Raw genomic sequence first — 26,131 nt, forward strand, 5'->3', positions numbered from 1 at the left:
TGAGGAAACCGCTTCTTCTCCATCATAAATCAAAACCACACTCCTGCGTACGTGCACGGGCACGCACGCACGTACAGCAAAACAGCACAACATGAACACACCAGGGGGCAAATCTCAGGCCTTAGGTAATGATTTAATCAGTCACTGACGGAAAGTACAGTGATATCGTGATTACTTATTTCGGCGTGACCCTTGTGTGACTTCTAATTTTGCTTAATAATACAGAGGAGGTCCCAAGCACTCCATATTCATGGATGAAGTTTTAAAATAACATTCTTTGTGTTTTTCGTTCAAGTACTGTAATTGCTTTTAAGCTTTCCCTGATGTGGCTCTTCTCCTGCATTCCCCCCTTTAGACTGCGCGAGTGATTTTAATGCGTAAGAAACAGAGAGAAAATGGAGCAAAAAAATGCAGTGGGTTGATTTTTGTATCATCTCCACAATCATCAGTAGTGGAGGACTGAGAAGTTGCAGCTCATTTTAGTATCTCTAAATTAAAGTCTGGGATAAGAACTGAGCAGTAGGATGTGTGTGTGTGTGTGTGTGTGTGTGTGTGTGTGTGTGTGTGTGTGTCAGAGCGAGAGGTAGAGATAGAGAGGTTTGATGCTGTAACAGCTGCTAATTATTGCTGCTCTATATTTCACATAGTCTGTTTGATCTCCTGTCCTGTGGAGAGAGATAGGGATTCTCTGTTTCTCACAAACTCACACAATTGTAGACACACACACACACACACACACACACACACACACATATACACGGGCAAGCTCAGGGGTCACAAGGAGGAAAAAGAGGAATTGTGCTCTAATTACAGAATCTCTGCAGGGGTTGACTTATATTTCTAGCCAACACCTCAGGACTGGGAGTGTACATTTTGTGTCTTGTTTTTGTTGCTGTATTCATGTCACCGCTTGCTGCGTGTTGGGCTGTGTTCACTAATATCACGTAGGGCAAATCAATCCAATCTCTCAAAGCACTCTGGGTAGTCCAAGTCCATGGACCATCTGGATGCCGCTCTGTTCTCCTCTGCGTTCTGCTCCCTGAGTGCCGGCCACTGTAGTGATCAACTGTTTGGCAAGCAGCTTTAATACGTCTGCGCCTGGTCAAACTGGACGTGAAATGTGGTCAACGAATCAGAGAATCTTGCATTGAATAGGATAATATAACATAATAGCACTCAATTAAGCCTATTTAACTTTAATTTAGTGCTATTAAAATGGTACTTTTGAAAAGGGCAGCATCTAAGTCGATGACTGACACAATAAAAACATTTTCAGACTGATCCTTCTATAATTTAGAAATGGAGAATAAAGACATTTTAAACATTATTTGCACCTTTTTATTAAATGAATTGCTACACTTGCTGGTCAAACCTATTAAATGCCATCATTGTCTTTTCTTCAGACACACTAGAATAGTGTTTTTCAAGCTTTCAAGATGATCACCAGTTTAGGATATGAGCAATCTTTAATTCGGCCACAGAGTTTTCTTTGTTTACTCTTTTTTGATCTTTGCTTCCTTTGTGAAATACTGTATATTTTTACCTCCTGTGACATCTAAAACTTACAGCACAAACAGGAAAATTCCCTTCCCAACTGACATGCTCACAGTTCATAGACATGCACTCTGTGACAAGGGGTTAAGTAGACATTGATTCAACCTAATGGGTCACAAGTAAGACAGGTTTGGAGCCACAGCTCTGCGATCTTCTAAAGATCTCTGAGGAGTCCTGGGCCTCACTTTGAGATGGGGTAAACCACACAGTAGCTTATTCATCATGTTGCAACATGTTGCACGATAAACATGAATCAGACAGAATAAGAAAAAAGCATTTAAGACTGTTCATTTTCACCCAACATTTATTGTAGCAGATCCGATTCATTCATTGCTGTCTCAACAACAGATTTGTTAAATGCTGTGTCGAGAAAAAAAAAGGCTTTCATTTCACATATGACAATGAAAAGAAAAGAAGTGTTTGTATCACTGAAGCTGTTGATTGTGGAATAAGCATTGTACCACTGGTCAAGGTTGAATCCACCTTTTGTTTTATTGTATCCCATGATTCTAATATCATTACTCACTGCCAGACTATTTACACTAGAGAGACAAAACAGGTCTTTACATGTGTCAGATATGGAAAGTAGTTTCCGTCCTTCCTATTGTGTGTGTCAGTGCAGAAGTACCTCTTATACACGCACAGTTGCACACACTCAAATACAGCATACACCAAGGTTAAAATGGATGTGCTAGCCTACCGGTCCCTGGAACGTCATTTATGTTTGTTGAAAGTCACACTCTAACTCAGATAACCTGTATGAAATGGCGATAAGGGGATAGTACTATCACTCTTTCTTGCCCCTCTGTTTCTGGCATGAAGGCTACTTCAAAAGGCAGCCGGTCTGTCTGTGGTTCAGAAGGAAAGAGAGAGGATGACACAAGCCCAGCTTGTCTTTGAATAGCAGGTGCACCTTTCCCTTTTTTCTGGCCCTGAATGAGGAATGATGGAAAAAGCAAAGGATCAAAGTCTGTTTTCACTATGTCTGCTTCAACACAGCAGAGGCTAGATCGAGAAACAAATTTTCATTTGAAAACAGTCAATAGTTGGGCTGTTTGTGTGTAAGCGTGTATGTGTGTGTGTGTGTGTGTGTGTGTGTGATTGGAGTTGATTCTAGTAAAAGCACTGATACAACCCCATTTCAAATAGCAGGCTTTCATCAAATCAAAAATGTTCCTCTCTTTCACTCACTCATCTGTTTTGCCAAGGAAGATAAATAAACATGGCAGCCACTCTTTGAAAATCACAATGCCTTCTGTTGAAACCTCACTGGCCAAGCTCTCTCCATGAAAGACTGCGGGTTCAAGGGTTGCAAGGCTACTTGGGAGAGTGGAGCGAGTGGGGTCGCATGAAAAGCGGGGGCTGGGGGAGGAGAGGGATGGGATGATGGGACAGCAGAATGGAGGGAAACAGGGAGGATATGGAGAAGGGAGAGAGGTGAAGGTGATGAGGGAGGGAGGGGTGGAGATGGAGCAGGGGGTGAGGCAGCTGAGCTGGGTGTGGGTGGATGGAAGGAGAGTTGGAGGAGGTGGAAGAGGATGAGGAGGAGGAGGGGTGCATGGAGAGGGCTGCGTGTTGTAAAATTATATGATGGAGGCTGGAGAGAGGGGGGAGGCTAGGGACTCTTAGAGCCATGGGTTGAGTGAAGTTCTCTTGTGGGGCCACATGTGGAAGTGGGAGACTGACCTGGAGGGTGTGCTGTGTTTGCATTGTGTCTGTGTGAAGTGACTGGGCTTGAGGCTGTGAAGTGTTGTGCACATGCGCAGGTGTGTATTGTTCCTCTACAGTCCCACAGTTCTCTGTCTGTGCCGTGTGTGTGTAGTTTGTCTCTGCGTGTATATCTGCGCTCTCTTGCATCTGTTCCAGGACTTTCTGCATGTGCTCTCTCGCCTGCTCTTGCAGGAGGCGGTATTTGTCCATCTCCTCAGCAGTAAAGCTGATTGGCAGAGCTGTCTCGCTACCTGTCTGCTTGTCTTCAGTCCTAATCCGCGTCAGGCAGAGACTTGAAGTGTTGCTGGGGTTTGACTCAACCGTGTCCAGAGGACATTTTTGACTGTTGACGACCGCTCCAGGATCCATTCCACTGCCCCTGGTCTCCTCCTCCTCCTCTCCCTCCTTCTCCTGACTCTTCTCCAGCAACCCTTTGTTCCTTCTGGCCTTTCTCTGGATTGCAGGTAGTTTCCCTATGAGAGGGAGAAGCAACATTCTGGCTGGTTTCTGTGGCAGAGACTTATTCGGAGATAGTCCTGGAAGAGTTGTGCCTGACCTGCTTGTGTCGACAGGAGCGGAGGGTCTATGTACAAGGTCAGACTGTGTATTGGGCTCCTTAAGTTGAGAAGGGCTTGTGTTACAATGGTGTGTGTTGAGGCTCGGGACTGTGGGAGCAACATAGGATCTGTGAGGCGAGGAATGAGAGAAGGAACAAGAGGTAAGGCCGGATGAAGTGGACATCGGGCTGCTCTGCTTTTTTGCCTCCTGAGGGGCCTCAGATGAGAGTCCTGGAGCTACGGAGGACGTCCTGCCGGAGCTAACTGTCAACCCATCGGCTGTGACTCCTGAGCAGGTACTGCTCCTGCTCCACTCCCAGCTTAGCTCGGATACGCTGGTGCTGCTGCAGGGGCTGCAGGAGCGCGGGCTGTGGCACCTGCTGGACTGTGTGTTGATCACACTCTGGGGGCTGTATGTCTGCGTACTTGTCCACCACTCAGGGCTGGAGAAGTGTCCGGAGCTTGAGCGTCTGGTGCCTGCACATTTCCACACACAGCCCGGGCTGTCTCTGCGCTCTGCTCCTGTCCTGGAGCCTGATGTGGATCTGTGTGTCCCCCTGTCTTCCCAGCTGTCACTGCTGCCCCATGTCCATCTGTCCACGCTGCATCTGTCCCAGTCTACATCTTCTGTGCTCAGACGTCGGCCTCTCCTGCCCCAGCTGCTCGGACTGGGGCTAAACTTTGCCACCCGATCCCATTCCACTGCTCTGTTTCTCGATCTCCACCCACTTCTTGACCTGCCCACCTCACTACCTCGAGGATAGCCCCCCCTCAACCACTCCCATTGTTCTGTGTCTGAAATCGGGCCCCTGTCTCTGTAACCTGAATGCCCTCCCATGTTCCTGCCCCTCTCTGTCTCCTCCCAGACTTCACGATGCCTCAAACTCTTCCGCTTAGTATGAATGGATTTCCTGTCCCCGTGGAGGAGTTTTCTCTTTCTCGCCGGGCTGCAACCACAGCTGTTGTCAGGGTAACAGCAGTCAATGAAACTCCTGGGGTTGCTATGGAGACCCCTTTCCCAAAACAGCTTTGAGTTACATCCTGGTGAGAAAGAGTGTAAGAAGAAGTGAGACCGCGAGGGAAAAGTCACTGCACCGCCGTCTCGCTTTCCCTCCCCCTCGTTGTGTCTGTCTGCTGTGTGTCTGGCGAGCTGGGAGTAGGCACTGCAGTGCTCTGCCTGCTCTCTGTCTGGCTGTGACTGGGATTCAGTGCTGAGGCTCCTGTGAGGCCTCCTCTTCCTGACAGGGACAGATACTGGCTCAGCCTCACATCTTCCCAGGAGACAGCTGCTCCCAGCTCCCTGCACCGTCCTCATCCTCATCTCCCTTTGCCTCCTTTTCTTCCCCCAGCTCCCTCCAGCTTCTCCACTCCTCTCTGTGCCAATGGAGACTGTAGAGACAACACTCCTCACTTTGCACCTTGCTGATTGGCGCTTGTTTGAAGCTTTTTCCCTCTCACCCCTCTTCTTCTTTCCCAGCTTGTGTTTCTTTGTGCTGGCTTTCCTCTTTTTGCGTGACACTTCTGAGACGCCCACGTACGGCTGTGGAGCACTGGCACACTTGCACATTGTCTCACTCCCACAGTCACACCTGGACGGGCTGGTGCACATCCTCTGTGTGCCAGGCTGGGTGACAGACTCTAATTTACAGCTCAGAGATATGATGGCTCTCTCCCTGATCCCTCTTGCACCCCCTAATCTGCCTCTCAGTGGATTCTGGGAGTTTGTGTCAAAGCTCTCACTATGAGTGGGGTCAAATGGTATGGAGGCTGCCCTCACATTATCATCCATACTTAGCGAGCATCTTCCTCTTTCTGGTCTTGTTTCTGACGATGAAAGGTTTTCGTTCTTTAGCAACTTGTGTGCTTCTGTCCCCACATCGATATGATCCTCAGCTTCCTGTATGTGTGCTTTCAGCTCTTGTCTTGTCTGTCTTTCTAAACAGGAAGGAGCATCTGGTGTAAGAATAGATGGCACACGTAGATCTGATTCATCTGAGAGAGCAGACAACTGATTTTGTTGTGACTCCCGCAGATCCTCTGTGAGTTGTTCTGGTTGTTGTGGGTTCAAACAGAGTGGGTTGCAGCTGTAGGAGATGTATGGTTGAGACTTGGTGACCATAAGCAAATTGACAGGCCATCTCAGACGGGTGGAGCCATCTTTCCCCAGCACACGCATATACTGACTCTCCTCCATCCCCCGCTCTGTTTCTGGCTTTCTGTCTGTCTCGCTATCCGTGTGCTCAGTGTCCATGTGTGACCCTGTTAGTGCTGTGCCCCATAGGGCCACCTGGGTCTGTGGTAGCAAGCATTGTGAATCGTGGCTCTGATTATCAGGTGCTGCTGTGGAAATAGTAGAGTGTCCTTTCACTGCATCTCTTGTTTCAATCTCCCCCTCTTCTCTGGCAGCCTCTCTGGGAACTGGCCCTGTGTCGTTAAGACTAACACTGTCAGATCTGGACTCGTGCTTTTCACACTCACTGTGTTTGCCCTCCTCTGTTGCCCCAATTTTCCTGTCAATGTTTTCCATCATCATCTTTATCCTTTCTTTCATTTGTTCCCTCTTCTCTCTCTCCTCCTCTTCCAGGTCTGAGAAGACAGAGGCAGAAGGCTCAAGCCTGGGCCCTCTGCGTGAGAAGCAGAAGGACACGCCAAGTCTGCCTCCCACTTTCCCCCGCCCAGGGAGAGGCAGCTGGGGATGTAAGCCCAGGCAGGACTGGGGGTACACTGCAGAATGGTCCGTATTGGATGCCGGATGTGTGATTAGTGGGGACTCAGCTAGAGCAGTGGCCAGCGGCATCTGGGAGGGAGATTGACATGGATCTTCTGGCGGGTGGCTGAGACGTGCTGATCTGGGTTGTGTAGGAGGGGGTCTATGGGTGTGGTTGAAGGGTTCAGGTTTGTTCTCAGGGATGCGGTCGCTTTGGTCCTTGTCTTTATCTTGCTGCTGTCTCACAGCCCTGACTGCACTTCTTAGTCCAGAAGTGCTTCCTGGGACTCTGAAACAGAGAGTGATAGAAGTGTTCTTGATTTGAATTGATTTAACTTCACATCACTTAAGCTTGGATTATTTCAAATAAATTAAACTGTAATTGATTGAATTGATAGATGAATTCAAATCATGAGAATAATACCTTAGTAGATAGATAGTAGATAGATAGATAGATAGATAGATAGATAGATGGATAGATAGAATGAGTTTTCCATTGAGAAAGAAAAGAAACGAACAAAGAACCACAGAAAGAAAGACATGAAGAAAAACAAGAAGAGGCTTAACATTGGCATTCACAGTAATGCTGTTCACATATTATTGCCTGATGATAAGAAAACACATAATTGCACAGGGAATAGGCGTAATCAAGATGATTATAATATGTATGATGTATTATTTTTGTATCCATTGTTTTGATTGCTGTCGGTGTGCAAACACAGAGGCAAGCTTTCATCGTTGAACTTGTTTTACTCATTTTAGTTATGTCTTAAAAACACCTTTTTTCCACTTCACTAAAACTCACATCTTCTCCTACAAATCATCTACTCTCAGAGCATCAATGTGTCTTCATGTTATATTTACTTCACATGTGGCCTATCCAGGACAACCGGTGCTCTAACGTCTGTGGATACATCCATCAAATGAAATAAACGTTGACTGGATGTGACACACTCTAACCCCTCTGGACTCCTGCCCCTGGTCTCATTAGACTAACACACTGCCACAGACACACAAACACACTCTCCTCCCACTCACCGCTGGTTTTCCTGTTGCAGCTGTGCGAGCTGGTGCAGACGTCTGAGAGCCTTCTCCTGTTTGCGCTGGTCCTTCCATGATTTTGAGGTCACGTTGCGAGCGAACTCCCTGTGCTTGAGTTCCTTCAGCCTCTGCAGGAAGTGAAAATGAAGGGGTACAGAGGCGGGGGGGGGGACAGAAAAAGTATGTGGAGGGCACAGGGTAGCGAGAAGCACAAGAGTTGGACAAAGAGAAGAGAGAAGGAGAAATTAGTTTTCGGAAGCTCTCTGCAGGCAGCTGTCTTTCAAACCTACACATCAGTCAGCAGCGTTTGCAGATGTTCTCCTTCTAAGCTCATGTCCAATTAACTCCATTCAGCCTGGAAGAAAGCATCTTTTTCCCAACACACAGCTTGAAAGCAAACACATCTCAACTGGTGAATAGCAGATTACATACGCAGTTGAGATGAGTGGCATGAGTGATTTAATGACGATGATGATTTTGCCACTGCAATTTCGAAAATGTTCAGCCCTCCGTCAGTCGTGACAGCTTGGTTTGAAAGACAAGCTGATCCAATGACTGATCTGCTCTTTAGCTGGAGTGCAGCAAAGGGTACATTTGTCGTTGCTGAAATTACACATTGGCAAAATAACCATCTGAGACATCGTCAAGAGATTTCTGCTGGAAAAATGCCAGAATGTATGTGTGTGTGTGTGTGTGAGTGTGTATGCACAAATGCAAGAAACATAACATAACTCGCACACCATGGTAGTGAGTAGTGGGTGATTTAATTTTGAGTAAACTGGTGGGTCTTCATCCCCATCATAGTGCATAAAAAATAACAATTACCTCAATTTTGAGGTTTTTTTTTGTGTGAGTTCTCATGTGTGTATTTGTACATGTGTGAAACTATGTGTTTATAACCAGGTGTGCCAGTCCTCTAAGGGAAACAATGATTCATGCCTCTCTCTCCAGTTTCCTTTTCTGACACACTTTAATCCCTCCTTTATCCATGCTTGGCAGGTGTATATGTGTGTGTGTGTGTGTGTGTGTGTGTGTGTGTGTGTGTGTGTGTGTGTGCATGTGCATGCTGGTGTGTTCTACAGTATGTCTGAAGGCTAAGGAGGGACTAAGGAGTTTGGGAATAGCTGCAGTATCGTGCACCACTATCCCTCTTATCTCCTGTCTTATTCTCTCTCGCTAGTATATTTTTTAGCTACCTCAACGTGCAATCCACCCACGGCTTATAAATTTAGGATTTGTTGTTTATTTTACATAGTTGTGAATTGATCCTGTAGTATAAGTTGCAACAGGATTACACCACTCTCACTTTTAGATTATGTTACGCTATTATTCATCCATACAGTATGTATTGCACAAACACACGCACACATGCACACATCAGATTAGCCACTCAGACATCAGATTTATTTATACACTCACTCTCTTTCACACCCAGATCTTATGCTGGAGCTGACAGTCGTCAGGTTAATCTCTGCTGAGTCTTACACAATCGGGTGTCTTTTGACATTATTGCTCGTTGCTTAACATCCCACTGTCAGCTCACTGAAGACAGCAAGTCTTGAGTATGTGCCAACGGAGCAGCACTTGTGGATTTGTGTCCCTTAAACATACAGTATAGGTGCTTGTACATTGTAGATGTGTTAGAGAACACATGTGTGTGTTTGTTAGTGTGTGGTAAGGAGTTTTGAGTGGCTTTGATGCTAAACTCATTCTATGGGAAATATTAATCATGTTCAAGCAGAGAGGCATACATAATGAACGATTGCGGACAGAGCTAGGAAAGAGGAGGAAGAAAAGATCAGAGTAGCTGTCCATGGCAATGACTGAGGGAGAGAGAGAACAGTTTATAATAGATGGAATGTATGAAGATGCATTCTTCCTCCTTCCTCTTGCATTTGCACTCTGCCAGGTTATTGTTCTCTCTTAAAAACAGATCCCACTGCAGGGAAACCTGTAGCTATATTTAGAGCCAAACAAAATGTTGCACACAAAACCATTTTCAGAGAGCACACGGTGCAGAGATATTTCCGTTTCACACTTTAAAGCGGATACTTTTGTCTTCAAAGAGGATGTCATGTCCCCAACAGCTTGAAGCGATATCACTCTCCAACATGCCAGTCTAGCTATGTGTTGTGAAGCTCAATCCATCTGTCAAAGCCTCGATCAATATTCCTTTAGATGTGTTAAGGAGTGCTCAGGATGAGGCAACTACGGATGAGTCAGAGTTGATTCATTTCAAATCCACAAGGGCCTTAGAATGAGGATTGGTGTATTCTTAGGTAGCATGTGAGGGGCCATGCTAATGGGCTGATTGCCCTTTTATTTAAAAGGGAGTATAATTCTCTTGTAATGAGCAATTTCTGTAATCAGCAGTAAATGCTGATGAAGCGCTGCATTCAGAGATGTTCATCCCTGAATCGATGACAAGGAAAGGAGACAGAACAAACGCAATCAGCTGCCATTATCCAAAGCCAATACTCCTGCAGGGAAGCTCGCTTCAGCTAGAATTTCATCTGTTGTCTGCTCAGTAGTGTGCATGCATGCCTGTATGTGTGTGTGTTCCTACAGTGCCAGTGGCTACTGTCAGCTCAGTGCCTCATGCAGCTCGTTTCATGTCCCTGCCGCTGGCTAAAACAAAGCATTAACATTGGCCTGCAGTTGCTTCGATTCATTTTCAAAATACAATGACAGTGAAGGAACAGTCTTATTTCATGTTTATTTCATGTTGCACAGTGTGAGCGTTTAGAAGTAGGAAGTGGCTTGACTTGGTTGAGAGATTGCCTGTGTTTGTGGACAAGTGTGTACACGGGGAAGTGCATGTCTGTATGTTTTTGTATGTGTGTATGCCTTGGCATGACAACAGATAGCTGTGGGAGAATGTGCTATCAGCAGAACCTTCAGCTTGTTAGTCCAGAGTGGAGGTTGTGTATGAAAATGGATGTGGAAGCAGAACGCAGGAGAAAACCTGCTGCCGGGCCCTTTCCTAATGGTCCATTGGTCTCATCGTGTCCAAACCGGAATAATAGAATCATACTTGAGCAATGCTAATAGCCCCATGTATTATTTGGTACAGAATATTTATTTATTTATTAAAGTGCATTTTGTAGCAGCATCCTTATGTATCAGATACATACAAATCAAGTGCTCTAAATTTTGAACCAGAAAAAAAATAATCTTCCATCTAACTAAAATGGAAAAGTGTCTATTTGTATGTATGCATGTATGTATGCACTGCACTAGTTATTATAAATGTGGGACTTTGATTTTAAGATTTTAAATTCATTATTTAAAAATAAATACTGTGCACCTTATGATTAATAATATTTTTCAGTTGCTACGAGTGTGTCTACATTATATGTGTGAGTATCTGCCACAAGTTCCACCTCTGTGTGTGTGCTGTAAGAGATGATGCGGTTGTCACACTCCTACTGTTGCCTGCTGGGAAACTGTACCCAATGGGCAGATTGACATGGAAATGTAAAGTAGCTTTCCGTCAACATGCATAAAGCTAACACACCCAAATTCCATGACAAGAGATCATAAGAAATGTCTGCATGTGTGCTGTTACATAGCATGTGTGTGTGTGTGTGTGTGTGTGTGTGTAACTGCAGTGCCGGTGCATCCCATGTACCTGTTTGTGTGCATGGTCGTAGGAGTTGATGTGGTTGTCAAACTCCTGGTGTCTGAGGTACTGCTTGTGACACAGCTCACAGTAGAAAAGAGCCTTCAGATCCTCCACTGAGCAGCCCAAAGCCCTCTCTGCATGCTCCTGGAGAAAGAGAAAGACAAAGTGAGTGCATTGGAGGGGTAGGAGGAGAAAAATGAAAGAGAGTCGAGATAGAGGCATAAACAGACCGAGACATGAAGGGTTAAAGGGGCAGAGATAGAGAGCAAGAGGAGTAGGGGGAGGAGGGTTGAAAGAATAGCAGATTGTTAGCCATTTAGAGCAAATCTGCATCCCAGAGACATCAGCAGTAATAGCCTCTACATGTGCTCTGCATAAAACTGTTAAACAGCTTCCCATTAAAGTGTGCTGCTTTTGCTGCTGCTGCTGCTGGAGGTTGGACAAAGGCACTGAAGCCCTGTGTTCATGGCTACTTGAGCCTGGGGACACATTTAATACAGCCACTGTAATAGAACCCTGTGTATGTACTTTAATGGCAAATAGTCTGAGTCTGACTGCAGGGAAAGTGGCAATTGTGGCCGACAGACAGAAAAACTGAGCTTCTTAAATGTACAACTTGGTCTTTTGTACACTGGCAAAACCGTGCACGTGAAGAACTTTCAGACTAATACACACATAGAGGCGCGCAAATAGCGCATGGACATAGATACACATTCTGGACTAATGGCACATGGATCTCAGGGGATAAATCGCTTGTCTGCATGCTCACATCAGCCAGAGGGCCTTTTTGGGGGGGTTCGAGGACATGCACTGTGTTGTGTACAACAGATGTGTGTGCTTGTGTGTGTATATGCGTGTGTGGGCGCGTGCACATGTTTAGGGTTGTGTGTGCATTCATGCCATGCTCTGCTTCAGAATGTAATTTCCCTGAGGCTGGGGGCTGCCAATAAACACTATTGAATTCTGTTCTACACTGACATGATGGGAATTTAATTTGAGGTTGTCACTTCTTTCTCTCACTCTCTGCTTCTTTCCTTCCCTCCGTCCATCTCTTGGCTTTTCTCCATCGCTTTGCTCGCTCTCCTGATTTCCCAGCCTTTTTTCCCCCCACTAACTCACTCTTTATTCTTTCTTCTATCTCCCCTTTTATCCCCTCTATTTGCCTTTTTCTCTCTGTCTAGCTTGTTTCTTTTCTGTTTGGTGAGCCCTAGGTCATGCAGTGACAGAGTCTATTGGCCCCAATTTGCTTCAGTAATATGCCTGCACACGGGAACAGAGGTGAGAGGAAAAGAGAGGGAGGATAGGAATGCAGACAAGAGAAGAAATGACCCCTGCCTGCCGTCGCAGACATTCACAAACACCTGGCATTATTATTACCACGGAGTAACAATCCCTGTTCATGTCATTACTTTTCACACATAAATTACAATTATAATTACATAATAACTACACACACACACACACACACACACACACACACACACACTTAAACACACATACAGAGAAAACAACTGTCCTCCCTTTGGCTCTTTCCATCTGGCTTTCAGTCAGATTGGGTGAAGTGGAGAGGAGGCTGAAGAAAGGACCAAGCGGACAGGACTCTCCTACACTGAAATCAGCAGAAAGGTAACTAATATACATTAATCCTGTGTTACTCTGTGTGTGTACCGCCGTGGCATCGATCTGCCTTGCAGGCTTAAGTCACGACCAGGAAATGATCCAATCACCCAGAGCGGCCTTTCTTTGAGTGGTGCCAGGGTGAAGAGATTGAGATACTGAAAGCTGTTTATTTGTCAACCGTTGGGCTTATGCAAGATTAGAAGCTGTGTAAGTGCATGTCTTCATATACTCATTTTATGTGTGTACATGCATATTTCTGCCTACTTGCCTTTTTACCCCCGAACCCTTTCTTCTCACCTCTCTGCATTCTGTAATTATTTTGAAGAGGGAGAGATTTAAACAGAATTTACACAGAAAGAGGGGTGTATGTACATGAGAAAAGGTGTAAATGCAAGGAAGCAGAAAATGTGTGTGTGTGTGTGTGTGTGTGTGTGTGTGTGTGTGTGTGTGTGTCTGAACTCAGGAGCCATTTGTTTATGTCAGAGACCTCCTGGCATGCATTTTCCTGCTGAATAAAGTCATACATGAGAGCTTTCATTTGCCTTAAATAAATACACCTAATATGATTTCTATACCCTTATGCACCAACACAGAATGAATAGACATGCTTACAGAATTACATCCACACAAACACAAACACACTTATGCATGCACACTCGCACATAGTCTGTCAACCTGATATACCAGTGCTAGATTAACATAGACCTGAATTTACCTCACTAGTACAAATGTGTTTGCAGAGAAAGCACAGCTGATATATGCAGACCTAAACGGACAGTGATTGTTTTGTAGGATTATGCGTGTGAGTGTTTATGTGAATGAGCTTTTTTTCTTCTTTTCGCTTATCCTCAATTTGTGCGAGAAGTGCCATGTTATTCCTCTTCATAGCTGAAATTATGCCAGAAATAAGAATTGTTAAGAAACCATAACTGGAGTTTCAGGCACACACACGCATGTAATTCAATGTCCCGAGCTTCTGTGGAAATGAACAGGTCACGCTTAAAGTGTTTTGCACACGTGGTATGTCAGCGTTTGGAAATGTGTGCACTGGAAAGTAATGATATACAATGTATTCACAAGAAAGTCTTTAGAAAGACACAGTCCCTTGAGAAACCTCTGGGAGTTCTGCAGATCAAAGCTTTGGCGGCAATCACCTCACTGCCATCTTACCCAGTCAAACTGCCCTGTTGAACTTTTATGGCATATAAAATAAAAAAAATGACACCCTCATTAGTTGTAAGCATACTATAGAAAGACTTATGGAGATTTCAAAGAAGCATAATTAAAAGCTTTTCAGAATTTTTCGTCTGGTGATCTTGACCTTCAAGACTTCTGATCTACACAGAAAACCGGAGACCCCTGAGATAATATGCTTATCACTGTCATAACTTAACTCTTACTAACATCTTGACAGTAAGCTGACTGCTTGGAACCTCAAGGACAGAGAGAGGCTGGATGTTTGAGGCCAAGTCTGCAATTGGAACTAGCTTTAACCACTATTCATATGCCATCAGCTATTTCTTTTTTAAAGGTTTGCTTTTTTTCTTCAGCCATCTACTAAACAATGTGCTGATCTTCAAAAAAGAAAAGAAAATTCGGCAGAACACATTTTAACATTTGTTGGAAATGACATGAAATGCATATACGATGGAAACATTGGAAATGAAGCTACTGTAATGCTCAGAGTGATAAAGAATTTATGTACAGGGACTTGAATATGTTCAGTGCAGTTTAATCTTTTGAAGAATTTGCTACGATTTAATCAATTACATTAAAATAAATAATTTAAATAGTTTACAGACATTTACTGCACTTGAGCTAAATTGTTTCACTCGTCTGAATGGTCAATTTCTCAGTAGTTGTAATTAAATATTGAACAGTAATTCCATGGATGGCTGGACTCCGATCCCGGACAGAGTGTGAGGAAAGATTTACAGAGTGATTTTACAGCACAGTCACTCTTTTGAGAGGAGTTTGCCTCCTTAATGTGATGTATTTCCTGTTAAAACGGGATGTTTGGCTGGGGCTTAACGCACAGAGTGATCAACTATAGGCTTAAAGAAATATCATTTCCAGGATTTGAATTTGTGCTACTTCTGACTTAAATTGTGTTGGCTTGGACATAGTGAGAAAAAACTGTTCATATATGATAATTGTTAACAACATGGCACCACACGTTTTAATTGCAATCTTGGTTGAGTATGAAATTCAAAACATATCCAAACTAGCAAAAACTATGCCTCAGCTTGCATAATAAATCCAGAGAGAGAGAGAGTAAAAGAGAGCCCAACATAACTGGTGGTAACAGATTCTCTCTGTTCAAATATATTAACTGAAGAGTACTTCAACTGCAGGGGGGAGATAAAAACTTCATGAACATGGCTTACTTTGAGGAAACTATTGTTCTTCAATAACAACAAAAAAACGTTGCTTCTTTCCAGCTGTGTTAATCTATGCATGATGCTATTGTTAAGTATAACAGTGTTGATTTATTATGGACAAAATCTAATGAGTGGTGCTTTTTATAAAGCAACATTTGGAGAGTACAAGACCAGATCTCTGAAAAACATAAAGGACATCTGCTTATTTTAAGATGAAATGAATCTTGAAAGTAAAGAGAGGAGAGTGACACAGGGACTAACAGTGACATTTACCAATTCAGAGAAATTCAAATTGCTACTGTGCCTTGTGAGGACAATTCAATAAACAATTCATAACTGTTTATCAAGCCCAATTAAGTCTTGAATTATCTTTGCCTATAATTATCACCCTAACTTGGCCACTGTAATGAATAGAAACAATTCCATTAGTGGTACAAAAATAATTCAGCAAATCTGTTCGCTCCAGCTCTGTCCCCCCATCGCAGTCTAAATGCCTCTCTGTTTTCATCTCTGCCCTTTCTCTAAAGTGTTCTTGTGATTATCTCCATCAGACACACATGCATTCACACATGCATTCACACATGCACTAGTGGAGAAAGTCTGGCAGTGTGAGAGTCTGGCGTTGCCGTGTTGATTTCTGGCCATTCTTCTGTAGCTAATGGCAGCTGACCCGAGGGCTAAGTTGCTTGTTACTGTAATGACCTGTAGATCTCGGCGACAGACACATTTGCGAGCACAAACACACACACACACACACACATAAGAACACAGACTGCCAAATAGGATCGCTGAGTGTTAATGAGCTGGTATTTACAGCCCTAATGCATCTCCCTTGACTGCCTTTAATATGCCTCTATGGCCAGTACCCACCGATTTATTAATCTGGCGTGTGTGCATGCATCTGCATGTACGTCCCGGCCGGTATTTTGTGAAACCATCTGATGATGTTGGTGTATCTTTGTTTGCTCCAGATCATTAAAGCCAGTTAGAAGTATGGCTAGAACAAGCAGAGCAACCCCAGTCTGAACCGCAGATGTGTTGACCATAGATACGGTCCGATGCTTCTTTTAGCCAAAAGGACAGATGTGTTAGCACCAGTGACCAACGTCATCTCACACACTGCCAGCAACCAACTCTGTGAAGGAGACAGTAGACAGGCAAAAATAATTCACAAAGCAAGATTACCACCACATGCACAGACTATTCCAATGATCCAGAGTCAGGTGTGTCGTGACTCATAAACTGTGTGCTATCTTAAGAAACGGCCTCTACACACCATGAATCATCAGCATTCATCTTTCCATTGTGTCCTGCTCAAAATATAACCGAATGTTCCGTCTCCCTCTGACCTTTTAAGTTGAGCAGAATGCAAGACAAACAAACTGAATGAATAAATGATGAAGGGATTATATTTGCAAATTTGCCCTGTGTTGTTTCGTTGAAATGAGGTGTGCTTCTCCCTGGATCTGATCCTTAAACCCGAGATCTATCTATCTATCTATCTATCTATCTATCTATCTATCCATCTTTCTATCTTTCCCGAGTGTACTTTTTCTATTTTGTTGGGTCTGTAATCCTGCAAATGGCATTTGAAACAGAACAATCCCAAAGAGCTAAAGCTCCTTCTTCCAGAATTATAAAGGTGCTTTAGTGACTTGATATGGGAATTGCATCCCTTTTTTAAAAATAACCTCCAATTTTGGGGATCCAAAAGTAACTTTACATTTGCAACAAACATAAACTGTCAGTGACTGCTTGAACTCTGAGACCCACAAACATCAGCAGACACTTAGGTAGCCTCTCTAGTCAGGCCTGTAGTGCAGCAATCTCTTACCAATTAAACAGATGTTCAGTTGGATTGAGATCAAGTGACTGATTTGGTTAGTTAAGAAAAGTTCACTGTTTTGCCTTAAAAACATCTCCATTGCCTTGTCTGTATGTTTAGGATCGTTGGGCCTCATGCAAGAACATTTTAGTATTCTTATCAGAACTTTTTTCCGTGGGCTCGTACGAGTGAGCCACGTCAAATTCAGCAATTGCTCCTAACTTCATATAACTGTAAACAACCACAGTAAACATGATGAATGCCACCTGTGCGTAAATGAGCGTTCATTCATGAGAATTGTAGATTAGCATCATTAAAGCTCCAGTTTCATCATATCAGGCTATTTGTCCTGGCCTATATGTCCGGAAGTGTTCATTTATGAACATGACACCAAAGAATAAAAAGATAACTTTACAAGTTTGGAGATTTTTGGTCCTGCTTTCAGAGATCCATAAAGAAAAATCGATACTTTATAACAGCGTCGGCCTGCTTAAGGGACCGTGCTTAAGCCACGGAATGGAAGAAAATAACGAGCGCTGTTAATGGTGTGTCACCTGAGGCTCATACTGTCAGTGGAATAAAGGCAAAATAGTTCATTATGAAAATGCCTCAAATAATATGTGCCATTAAATGTGATGTTGCAGGCATTGCAACGGAAGATATTCCCCAGGACAACGACTTGCATAAACCTTCATGTGAAGAAACAGCCATCTGTCGGCAAATATTAGGACGCTCTCTTCCAAGGGCCTGATTCGCTAAGGCATTCAAAATAAGCTAGTTTGCCACGACGCACCTGGTTATATTTCTCAATTACCTTATTAAATACAGAGACAAATTAAACTTCAATTAGTGCATACTTTAAGCTGTTTTACAGCTTGAGATATTCATACTGATACTGTAGTGTTATACAATAGGCAATTTTGAATTATATCATAATTAAAATTGCAAAGTCAAACAGGAAAATGTCAACTTAATAATAAAGTGTAATTATAGGATTTTACTTCAAAGTAATAAAATATACAATCCATTAGTGAAAAACTAATTTTGGATAACAGCAGACTATTTTCACATGCCTCCTACAAGAGATCTTAACCACTGTGTTCGTACCTAAGTGAAAATTCAAAATACGGGAAGATTACTTGTACAAGCCGCTTAAGAACAAATCTTTTCATACGAGTGGTTCTTGCATGAGGCCCATTGTCCTGCTGCACTGTCCTAAAATTGACTCTTTATTAAAATGGAAATCTGTATGTTTTACATTGTTTACTGAATATGAATGAACACTCACTCAGAAACACTTAAAGGTGAAAGTCAACACTTTAACCTTGTAGTCAATCTAATACGCCAAAGCCAAAAAAAAACCTTAAAATATGTCACTGTCTTAATATTTACAGGCTGCAAGGTAAGTGCTGCTTTCGCATGTTGTTTACTGTACTGTGTTACACTTGTACTGTTACAAATAAATCTACTCTAAACACAAATATAGGCATCAATGCTGCCTAATAGATTTTTGCTATAAAAAAAAAAAGAAAGCTACAGGTTACAGTCTGTGTACAACGGATGACATATCACATCCAAATATAAAAGAGGGGGGGGGGGGGGGGGAATAATGAGAGATGGGTGTTCAAAAGACAAACGACACACAAAGTCATAACTGTAGCCTACTGCTTTCGTCTGGGGCAACAGCAGGAAGCTTGGGAATGAACAAATTGCACCGCTCTCCTGTTTGGGTCATAAATCTAGGATTTGTCTCAAGGTCCGATCAAACAATCACCGGCAAGCTATCAAAATTAATTATTTGTCCATCATAATGCAAGGCCAAGGATCTGTCCATCCTCACTGCCTTCATTCTCTCCATCTTCTCCTCATTCAACACGGCTCCCTTATTATCACAGAGTTATTCATGCACTGTATCATTGATCCGTCCTATTCGGTGCCACATTTAAAATCTACCCACCTCTCATCATCCTCTCCCTCCTCTCTCAATCTCAGTGTTCATTTCATCCCGAATACAATGTGAGTTCGGCCCCTGGATCATGCTGGACTGATTCACCGGGGCAAAAAAAAAAGAAAAGCAGAGGACATCTTAAGACATTTTCTCCACTTGAACAAACGTGACCCATAGATTCTTTCCAGTCGTTTTGTGGATACATTTTGTGTTGGGGTGGGATCAAGGCAGAAGCACAAATGCATGAAAGCGTGCATGCAAATTCCTAAAATACCCTGCTGTTCTACAAACTGTGGTGTCCTCAGTGAATTTAAATGTATTTTTATGATCATACCACTCACTCACAGTGCTCTTCAGGGACTTGCATATGTTTCTCTGAAAGGCGAAGATTTCCTTTTCCTTTCTGCACATTAAGGAGAACATCATAATCCAATTACAGGGAGACAAAGGTATACGGTTGGTATAAAGGATAGAGAGGTGAACTTTAGGCACAGTCTCTGAAATGTCTACATTTATACTGTATATGCTTTGTATGTATATGCACCTCTTTGATACCCTATCCTGGCTTATCTCATGATAACATAAAAACAAAGGCAGATAAACTAATGAAGACCACTAAAAGATTACAAAGCATAGTCTTAGAGTCCAAGTAACAATGTGTCCTTCCATCTGTGTGCTGATCAGTCTTCTTTCCCCTCTTGCTAAATGTCATCTCCAGTATTAAATGCGTTCCTCTCCCAGCTGGCAGAAAAATGGAATTATATGGACTATACACCCTTGACATTTAAATTGCAGACACAATTGAAAACCCAGCATGGATAAATGGATATACAGTGTAGCTAAGTTGGTACATACACACACGCACACACACCAAACACACGTAATGTACAGGACTCCGTCTGTCCAGACAAGACAGCTGATTGACTGCCTCAAAGAGGATTGCGTCACTATCTGTTGGAGTGATCAAACTGCGACTGTAATCTGTCAGAGTGTGATAATACAGATTAGAGTGAAAGACAAGTTAAGAAGATGAAGGTAATCAGTTTGGGAAGAGACAGATTTAAAGAACAGGATTAATGCGATTGCAGATTAGACGCTGCACTCTTAACGCTCGACTAAATCTCGCCAAACTCACAGATGAGGGGAGCGAGGATGGCTGAGCGAGAGCGATTGGTTTCTGCTGTCGCTGAATTGAGGAATGATTGCTGACTTTCAGGCATTTATGATTGGGTGAGCATTTGTGTGTGTGTGTGTGTGTGTGTGCATGTTCACTGTGTGTGGTTCATTGGTGCTATCAAGGGATAACATGAGTGTGGCCAATAAGAGTGAGTGATCTTTTCTCTGGCACATTAGAGTATGAGCGCATGAATGGCAAATTAATGATGCTACGGACGAGAAGGCTGGAATGAACTGTTTGGTACAACATCATCACACTCACACAGGGGAGACGCACACAAACTCACTCTGTGGTGCACGTTAGTCCGACTTTGTTAAAGCTGGTTTTGCTGTACTCAAAGATTGTGTAGCAGTTAAGACCCTGTGCTGGCCGGGGATTGAAATCCCACCAGGACTCTCTCTGCTTTCAACATCATGCTCTCCCTCCTTCCATCTCTCTGCTCTCCAGATCTCCTCCTTTCTCAGTGTGTCTTCGCTATCGTTCCCAACTTCTATCCAGCCCTCTGTATGGTTGCATTAGTATGTATGGCCGTGTAGCTCGGGGTTTAGAGGTTTATGTCTCCTAATAGACAGAGATTTGTCCTGTCACACCAACACCCCCATACAGCTTAAAGAGAGAGACAGAGGGAAAATGACTCCCTCCACTCTGTGCGTGGAGAGGAGAGAAAGAACATTTATGTTGCTGTCATATCTCCAGAGAGAAAGGTTCCATTTCCGTACAGACAAATTATAAAGCTTTAAATTGTGTCTTTCTCTTTTTTTCTGTGACCATGTGTGCAAATGTGTGTGTGTGTGTGTGTGTGTGTGTGTGTGTGAGGGGGTGTGCGAATACGGCACATTTCTGTATTCATCCTCGCAGAAGGTAGGGGGAGAAGAGGGAGGAAGTGAGGCGTTTAGCTGTGGAGCACTTTAATCAAGGGGCGAGCAATCCTGTATGACCCACTCTGTCATCCAATATTGATGCCTGCCTCAGCCAGGCTGATGAATCATTAAGCCACTCATCAGGCCTGGGAATTCTGCCTCCTCCTCGGCCGATGACACTCATTTACATAAATCACACGCTGCTATTTTTCACACGCTCACACATAAACACAAACACACACCCACATGCAGCCAAACACACAAAATTGATCAATTTTGTCTTGCTATGTGAAGTGCATGACTCAAGCTTTTTTTTTTTCAATCAGTTTCCAAAAACACACGTCTGCCATACCTGGAAGAGATAAGTAACTTCACGCTGCGATACAGAATTTAGAACGGGACTTATGCTGTTCACGACAAGCACTAAGCAGCTGCAACACCTGCACATTCAGAGATTAAAGAGAATATGTTCCACATCCTCCGGACCTCACATTATACTTGTTTCCGACAAGACAACAGAGACGTTTCACTTATCAATCAATCAAACACACACACACGCATAGCTAACTTTACAATTGGAGAGAAGTGTGAAACAGGAGGAATGGCTGAGAGAGAAACTAACAGAGGCAGAGAGAAGGAGATTTGATAGAGTTTGTGTTTACTTCTTGCCTCTGGGTTTCATGGCAGAGGAAAAGTAGAGAATGTTAGGGAAATTGATGAATACCCATGGTGTGCAGGCACACATGAACTCACACAATCCACCCACACGTTTCCTCTCATCTTTGTGGGGTTTCCTCTCCTCTCCCCTTACTCTCCTCCCCTGCTGCTGTTTCCATGTCTTCCCATTCAGCGTTGTGACTAATCCCGTACCACAGGGTACGAATATACCTCACAGCAAGGGTAAGAAGGCCCCGTAGCAGACTCTTGCAGGAATGTGCAAGCACAATCGCGCCAAATATATAGGAAACAGGCACGCTGCCCATATAAAGGAGGTAGCCAAGGCCTGGTGGCTGGTAGCTGGAGGATGCTTGCAGACCACTGTGATCCTGCCATCCTTGCAGTGCGCAGCCAGGACATTTCTGCCCAGCGCTAAGCTGGGCGCCTGGCATCTCCAATCTGCTAAGCACAGGAATGCTGCTGCTCACGATAATGGTGGGTTGTTCTCGGCATCATGGCTGATGTGAAGGCTGGTTGAAGCAAACGGCATGAATTATTAGTGTCTGCATCATGGCTCGTGCTGCTGGTGGAGGTAAGTCTGACATAATGTGATGCATTGTTACTGATGCATGGCCGACCCCGTGCTACTAGAATGTCCTAGTAGGTCCTATCTGCTTTGATAAATAAACATGAGAGCACACCAGAGTGAACGCACAGTGTTATTATAATACTACATGGATTTCTGCATCGCTTGTGCTCTTGTCTTTTTTTTGTTAACCTTCCTGTGTGTATGTACCATGGCATTCTACTCTATGATACTGTGCCTTATGTGCACACATACAAGCAGTGTATTCCTATAGGTACACAGAGATATAATAAGGTAATAGCCCAATAAAAACCTTTTTATCGGACTCCTTGACCCTCGCATTGACCTTTTCATCACTTATTTTCCCCAGGGCTATCTCTCAGAGGTCATAAGGGAATGGTGAAAAGGTCAGGGGTAAGAGGCTGTGGCAGACACAGCAGAATCATTAACTATTCAACGAAGCCCCACTGATAATACAGTTTTTTTCCCAGACAGCAGACATTCAAATTAGATTTGCAACATCCGAATGACCAATGTTTTTTATAATAGGTTTTAAATCATTATGTCAATCTCTCAGTTCTCAGGCTATGAATTGAAGCTGTCTGTGTTTGTGTATTGGTGTACTCAGCAGCACACTATGCACCAAAACAGCCTATTCTGTGCAAGACAAGGCAATGCAAAACATGGCAGCCTTGATCTTATGTCAACGATTTCAGGGAAGGGAAACTTGTTCATATGCATTAAAATTCCTCTGCCACTTTGATCTATAAATGCAACGTGCCTGCTCGTCTTCTTTCAGTCGCAGTTATTTTTATAAATTGGCCTTATGCACATGAAAAGTGAGAAGAAATATGATCTGAACATCAAGCTGAGGATGAAATCCAAGTTGTTGTTTTTTCAGAAGGAGGCCCCTTGCTCTCTGCTAGGCTGGGAGTAATTCCTGGGCTTCTGCTCAACCACGAGGAGCTGGTTTGCAGACTCTATTTCAGTCATCTCTCCTCCAGAGAAGAGATAATTAATTTGTCTGAGCTGCTCTTAATCCTGGCCCAGTGTGTCAGTGGTGGAGACACGCATGCAGGCATTCAAGCACACAGGTGCAAATACTATGTGTAACGTGCACACCCACCTGCTCATGCAGGCATATACACCCTGAGTTAATGGAGCTATAATTGTTTCCCACATATGCTCAGTACATGAAAGCATGAATCTATATAGTGCAGCAGAATAGAAAGCGGAGTAAAATGGGGGTTATTGAAGAACAGAAATACTGACCAGCAAAATAAAGCACACCCTCTCTTTTCTTTCATTCCTTCAAGGGGTTTTCAGCAATATCGCTACTGCATTATTACTCCCATCACCTACACACACACACACAAAGTCCCATATAGGCATACTGTACACACACACACACACACACACACTATGATTTAAAGGCCTAAACGGTTGAACCGTTGACCTGTTAAAAAATGAATGGGCTGGAGAGATGAGACGAAAAGCAATAGGAGAGGGAGATAAAAAGAGTGTCAGGGAGAGGGGGATTGGAGCAAAGGTATCGCCTAGAGAAATGGAGTGGAGAAGAGACAGAGAGGCAGAAATTATAGTTAAAAAAAGAGAAAAAGGGCTGAGATAGAGCATGAAGAGTCAAAGAGATTAAAAGAGTGTAAGACCAAACCTTGAATGAGACATGGCATCCTAATGGCAATGAAACAAAAACACTTTAATGTCTTTATCTCTCACTCGTCGGCTCGCTTTGCACGTTTTTAAATTTTTCGAGCATTTCTGTCAGTTTCTACCTGTGCTGGTGTTCCAGATGGTTCATCAAACATCCTATAATTATCAAACACTCACTAATTGTATGTCAGTGTGTGTGTGTGTGTGTGTGTGCGTGTATGTGTGTGTGTGTGTGTGTGTGTGTGTGTTCATGTGCTGATGTGTCTCCAGGTAATTTACCTGATGCTGCGATCACTAATGACCACACAGACTAACAGCTGTCCCGAGGTAATATACAAAATGAGAGGCTGGCCATCTGTGCTGTCCGTGTGTGTGCGCATGCATGATAATTTGTGTGTCACTCGTTACATACTGTACATCTAATACCAGGATGTGCACTTTACAGATGTTTGCAAACCTCATGATGAAGCAAAATGATTACCAAAAAATCTCAGCCCTCTCCAAACGTGCTCACCCCCACACAGTTCAGCTCGGCACCACAGACATCCATACAGACAATTTTTAACTCTCAAGCAATAGAACCAAACATAAATAAATAAATGCTTCCAGTTCATAAACAAGCATTTTAAGTCTGATAGAACTTTTAGTTCAAATGGAGGGCTGTAAATATGTACAAACACACGTCTTCTGGGTCAAACATCATCCTTTATGTGACTGATAAAACAGCTTTTGGATAAGTTTAAAAACGGTCATTCAATCCATGCAAGTCAGGATTGTGTGTGTGTGTGTGTTTGTGTGTTTGTGTGCATGATTGCGTTTCGAATGAGCAGCAGGTCAAAGACACACAAAAAAAGAGTGACTGAAATTGAATAAAGATCATCTCCATCTCAGAGGTGAACAAGCACTAAAGCTGGCAAGTACACCCGAGCATAAGCACAAAGGCACCAATACATAGGCAGAGATGAATCTTCTTGTACATCTCAGGCTTCTCTCTTTCTTTATCATTTTGAGGGCGTGCTGCACTGGCAGGTTGTGTCACCTCAAACTAAGGTTAATTTAAAAGTTACACAGTGCAACAGACAGGGAGAGAAATTGCTCGGTAAAATAAAAAGAAACAGAGGTGTGTATGTGTGTGTGTGTGTGTGTATGTGTGTGGGAGACGTGCTCTAGGGAACCATCCTGGTTATCAAGTAGAGGTTATTATGCTATGAAGCACTAATGAATTCATTAGCTAAATGAAATGTCAATAAAGGCTTGAGAGTGTTAAAATCGATGCCAACTGTCTGACTCCTCTACCTCGTCATCCTATCTCACCCATCTGTCCCAATTATCCACCTTTCTCCCCAGCACACACTCTCTCTCTCCAGAGTGTTGAGTGTAAACTGTGATGGAGGACATTAGCAGTGATCAGTGGGAGCACTTTGCAGTGGTCAGCAGGAATGGGCCAGTCATGCAGGACTTTAGTATTCAGCAGCACTCACCTGCTCGCTCTCAAACTGCTCCACTAGGGCCTGATGGTTGCATTGGTATGTGTGTGTGTGTGTGTGTGTGTATTATCATTACACTGTATGAATGAGTGACTGCAGCTGCATTAGGGGCCATGACTGAAATAGCTTTTCTGACAATACAAGACTCAAGAACTGTATTGCTGCTTTATGCTTGTATCACAAACACCTTTTTTAATTAAAATCACTTTTAACTCACATTTAACTAATCTCTTTCTTTCTGACATTTGTCAAACTTCATGAATGTCAAGATGCTATTACCAGCTTGATCGTCCCCAGCGAGTTCTTTGATACTGAATCTGTCACTTATTATTATGATCATCATTAACTGCACACTAAGATGCCCACACCCGCATGGGCAAACTGGCACGGCAAATGGTGAGCCAGTTGGCTCATCTCACCTCTGTCCCCTGATGGCTTAATATTTGCAGCTAAGTACTTGACTCACTCCGAACATGGCGGTGTTTTTTTGTGCAGCTGAATACTTGTTTCAAGATAATTGTTCGGGGCATATGTTTAAATGCCACCTCATCTACATAAACACTGTTCAGCTCCCTGCGGAATCAATGAAAACACAAGGTTGCATACAGAGTCACATACATAGACACACACATATACGCACAGGCCCATTCGCGCTTACTTTGACACTTTGCGGTATAGCCAACGATTCATCTGTTTTCTGCAACGGCAGTGAAATATACATCAAA

At 43.4% G+C, this 26,131-nt stretch overlaps 1 protein-coding gene across 1 annotated transcript in view; it reads right to left on the reverse strand.

Moving 5' to 3' along the window:
- Positions 1-1,840: 1,840 nt before the first annotated feature.
- The window catches only part of znf804b (zinc finger protein 804B), a 28,334-nt gene continuing 4,043 nt past the window's right edge, over positions 1,841-26,131 (reverse strand). The window contains 4 exon segments of the mRNA XM_031853179.1: positions 1,841-2,916; positions 2,919-6,817; positions 7,567-7,697; positions 11,201-11,338. Coding sequence (XP_031709039.1) covers positions 2,798-2,916; positions 2,919-6,817; positions 7,567-7,697; positions 11,201-11,338 — 4,287 coding nt within the window. The 3' untranslated portion in view covers positions 1,841-2,797.

The sequence above is a fragment of the Anarrhichthys ocellatus genome, unplaced genomic scaffold, assembly GCF_004355925.1.
Source record: "Anarrhichthys ocellatus isolate YVR2014 unplaced genomic scaffold, GSC_Weel_1.0 scaffold13, whole genome shotgun sequence".
NCBI lineage: Eukaryota > Metazoa > Chordata > Actinopteri > Perciformes > Anarhichadidae > Anarrhichthys > Anarrhichthys ocellatus.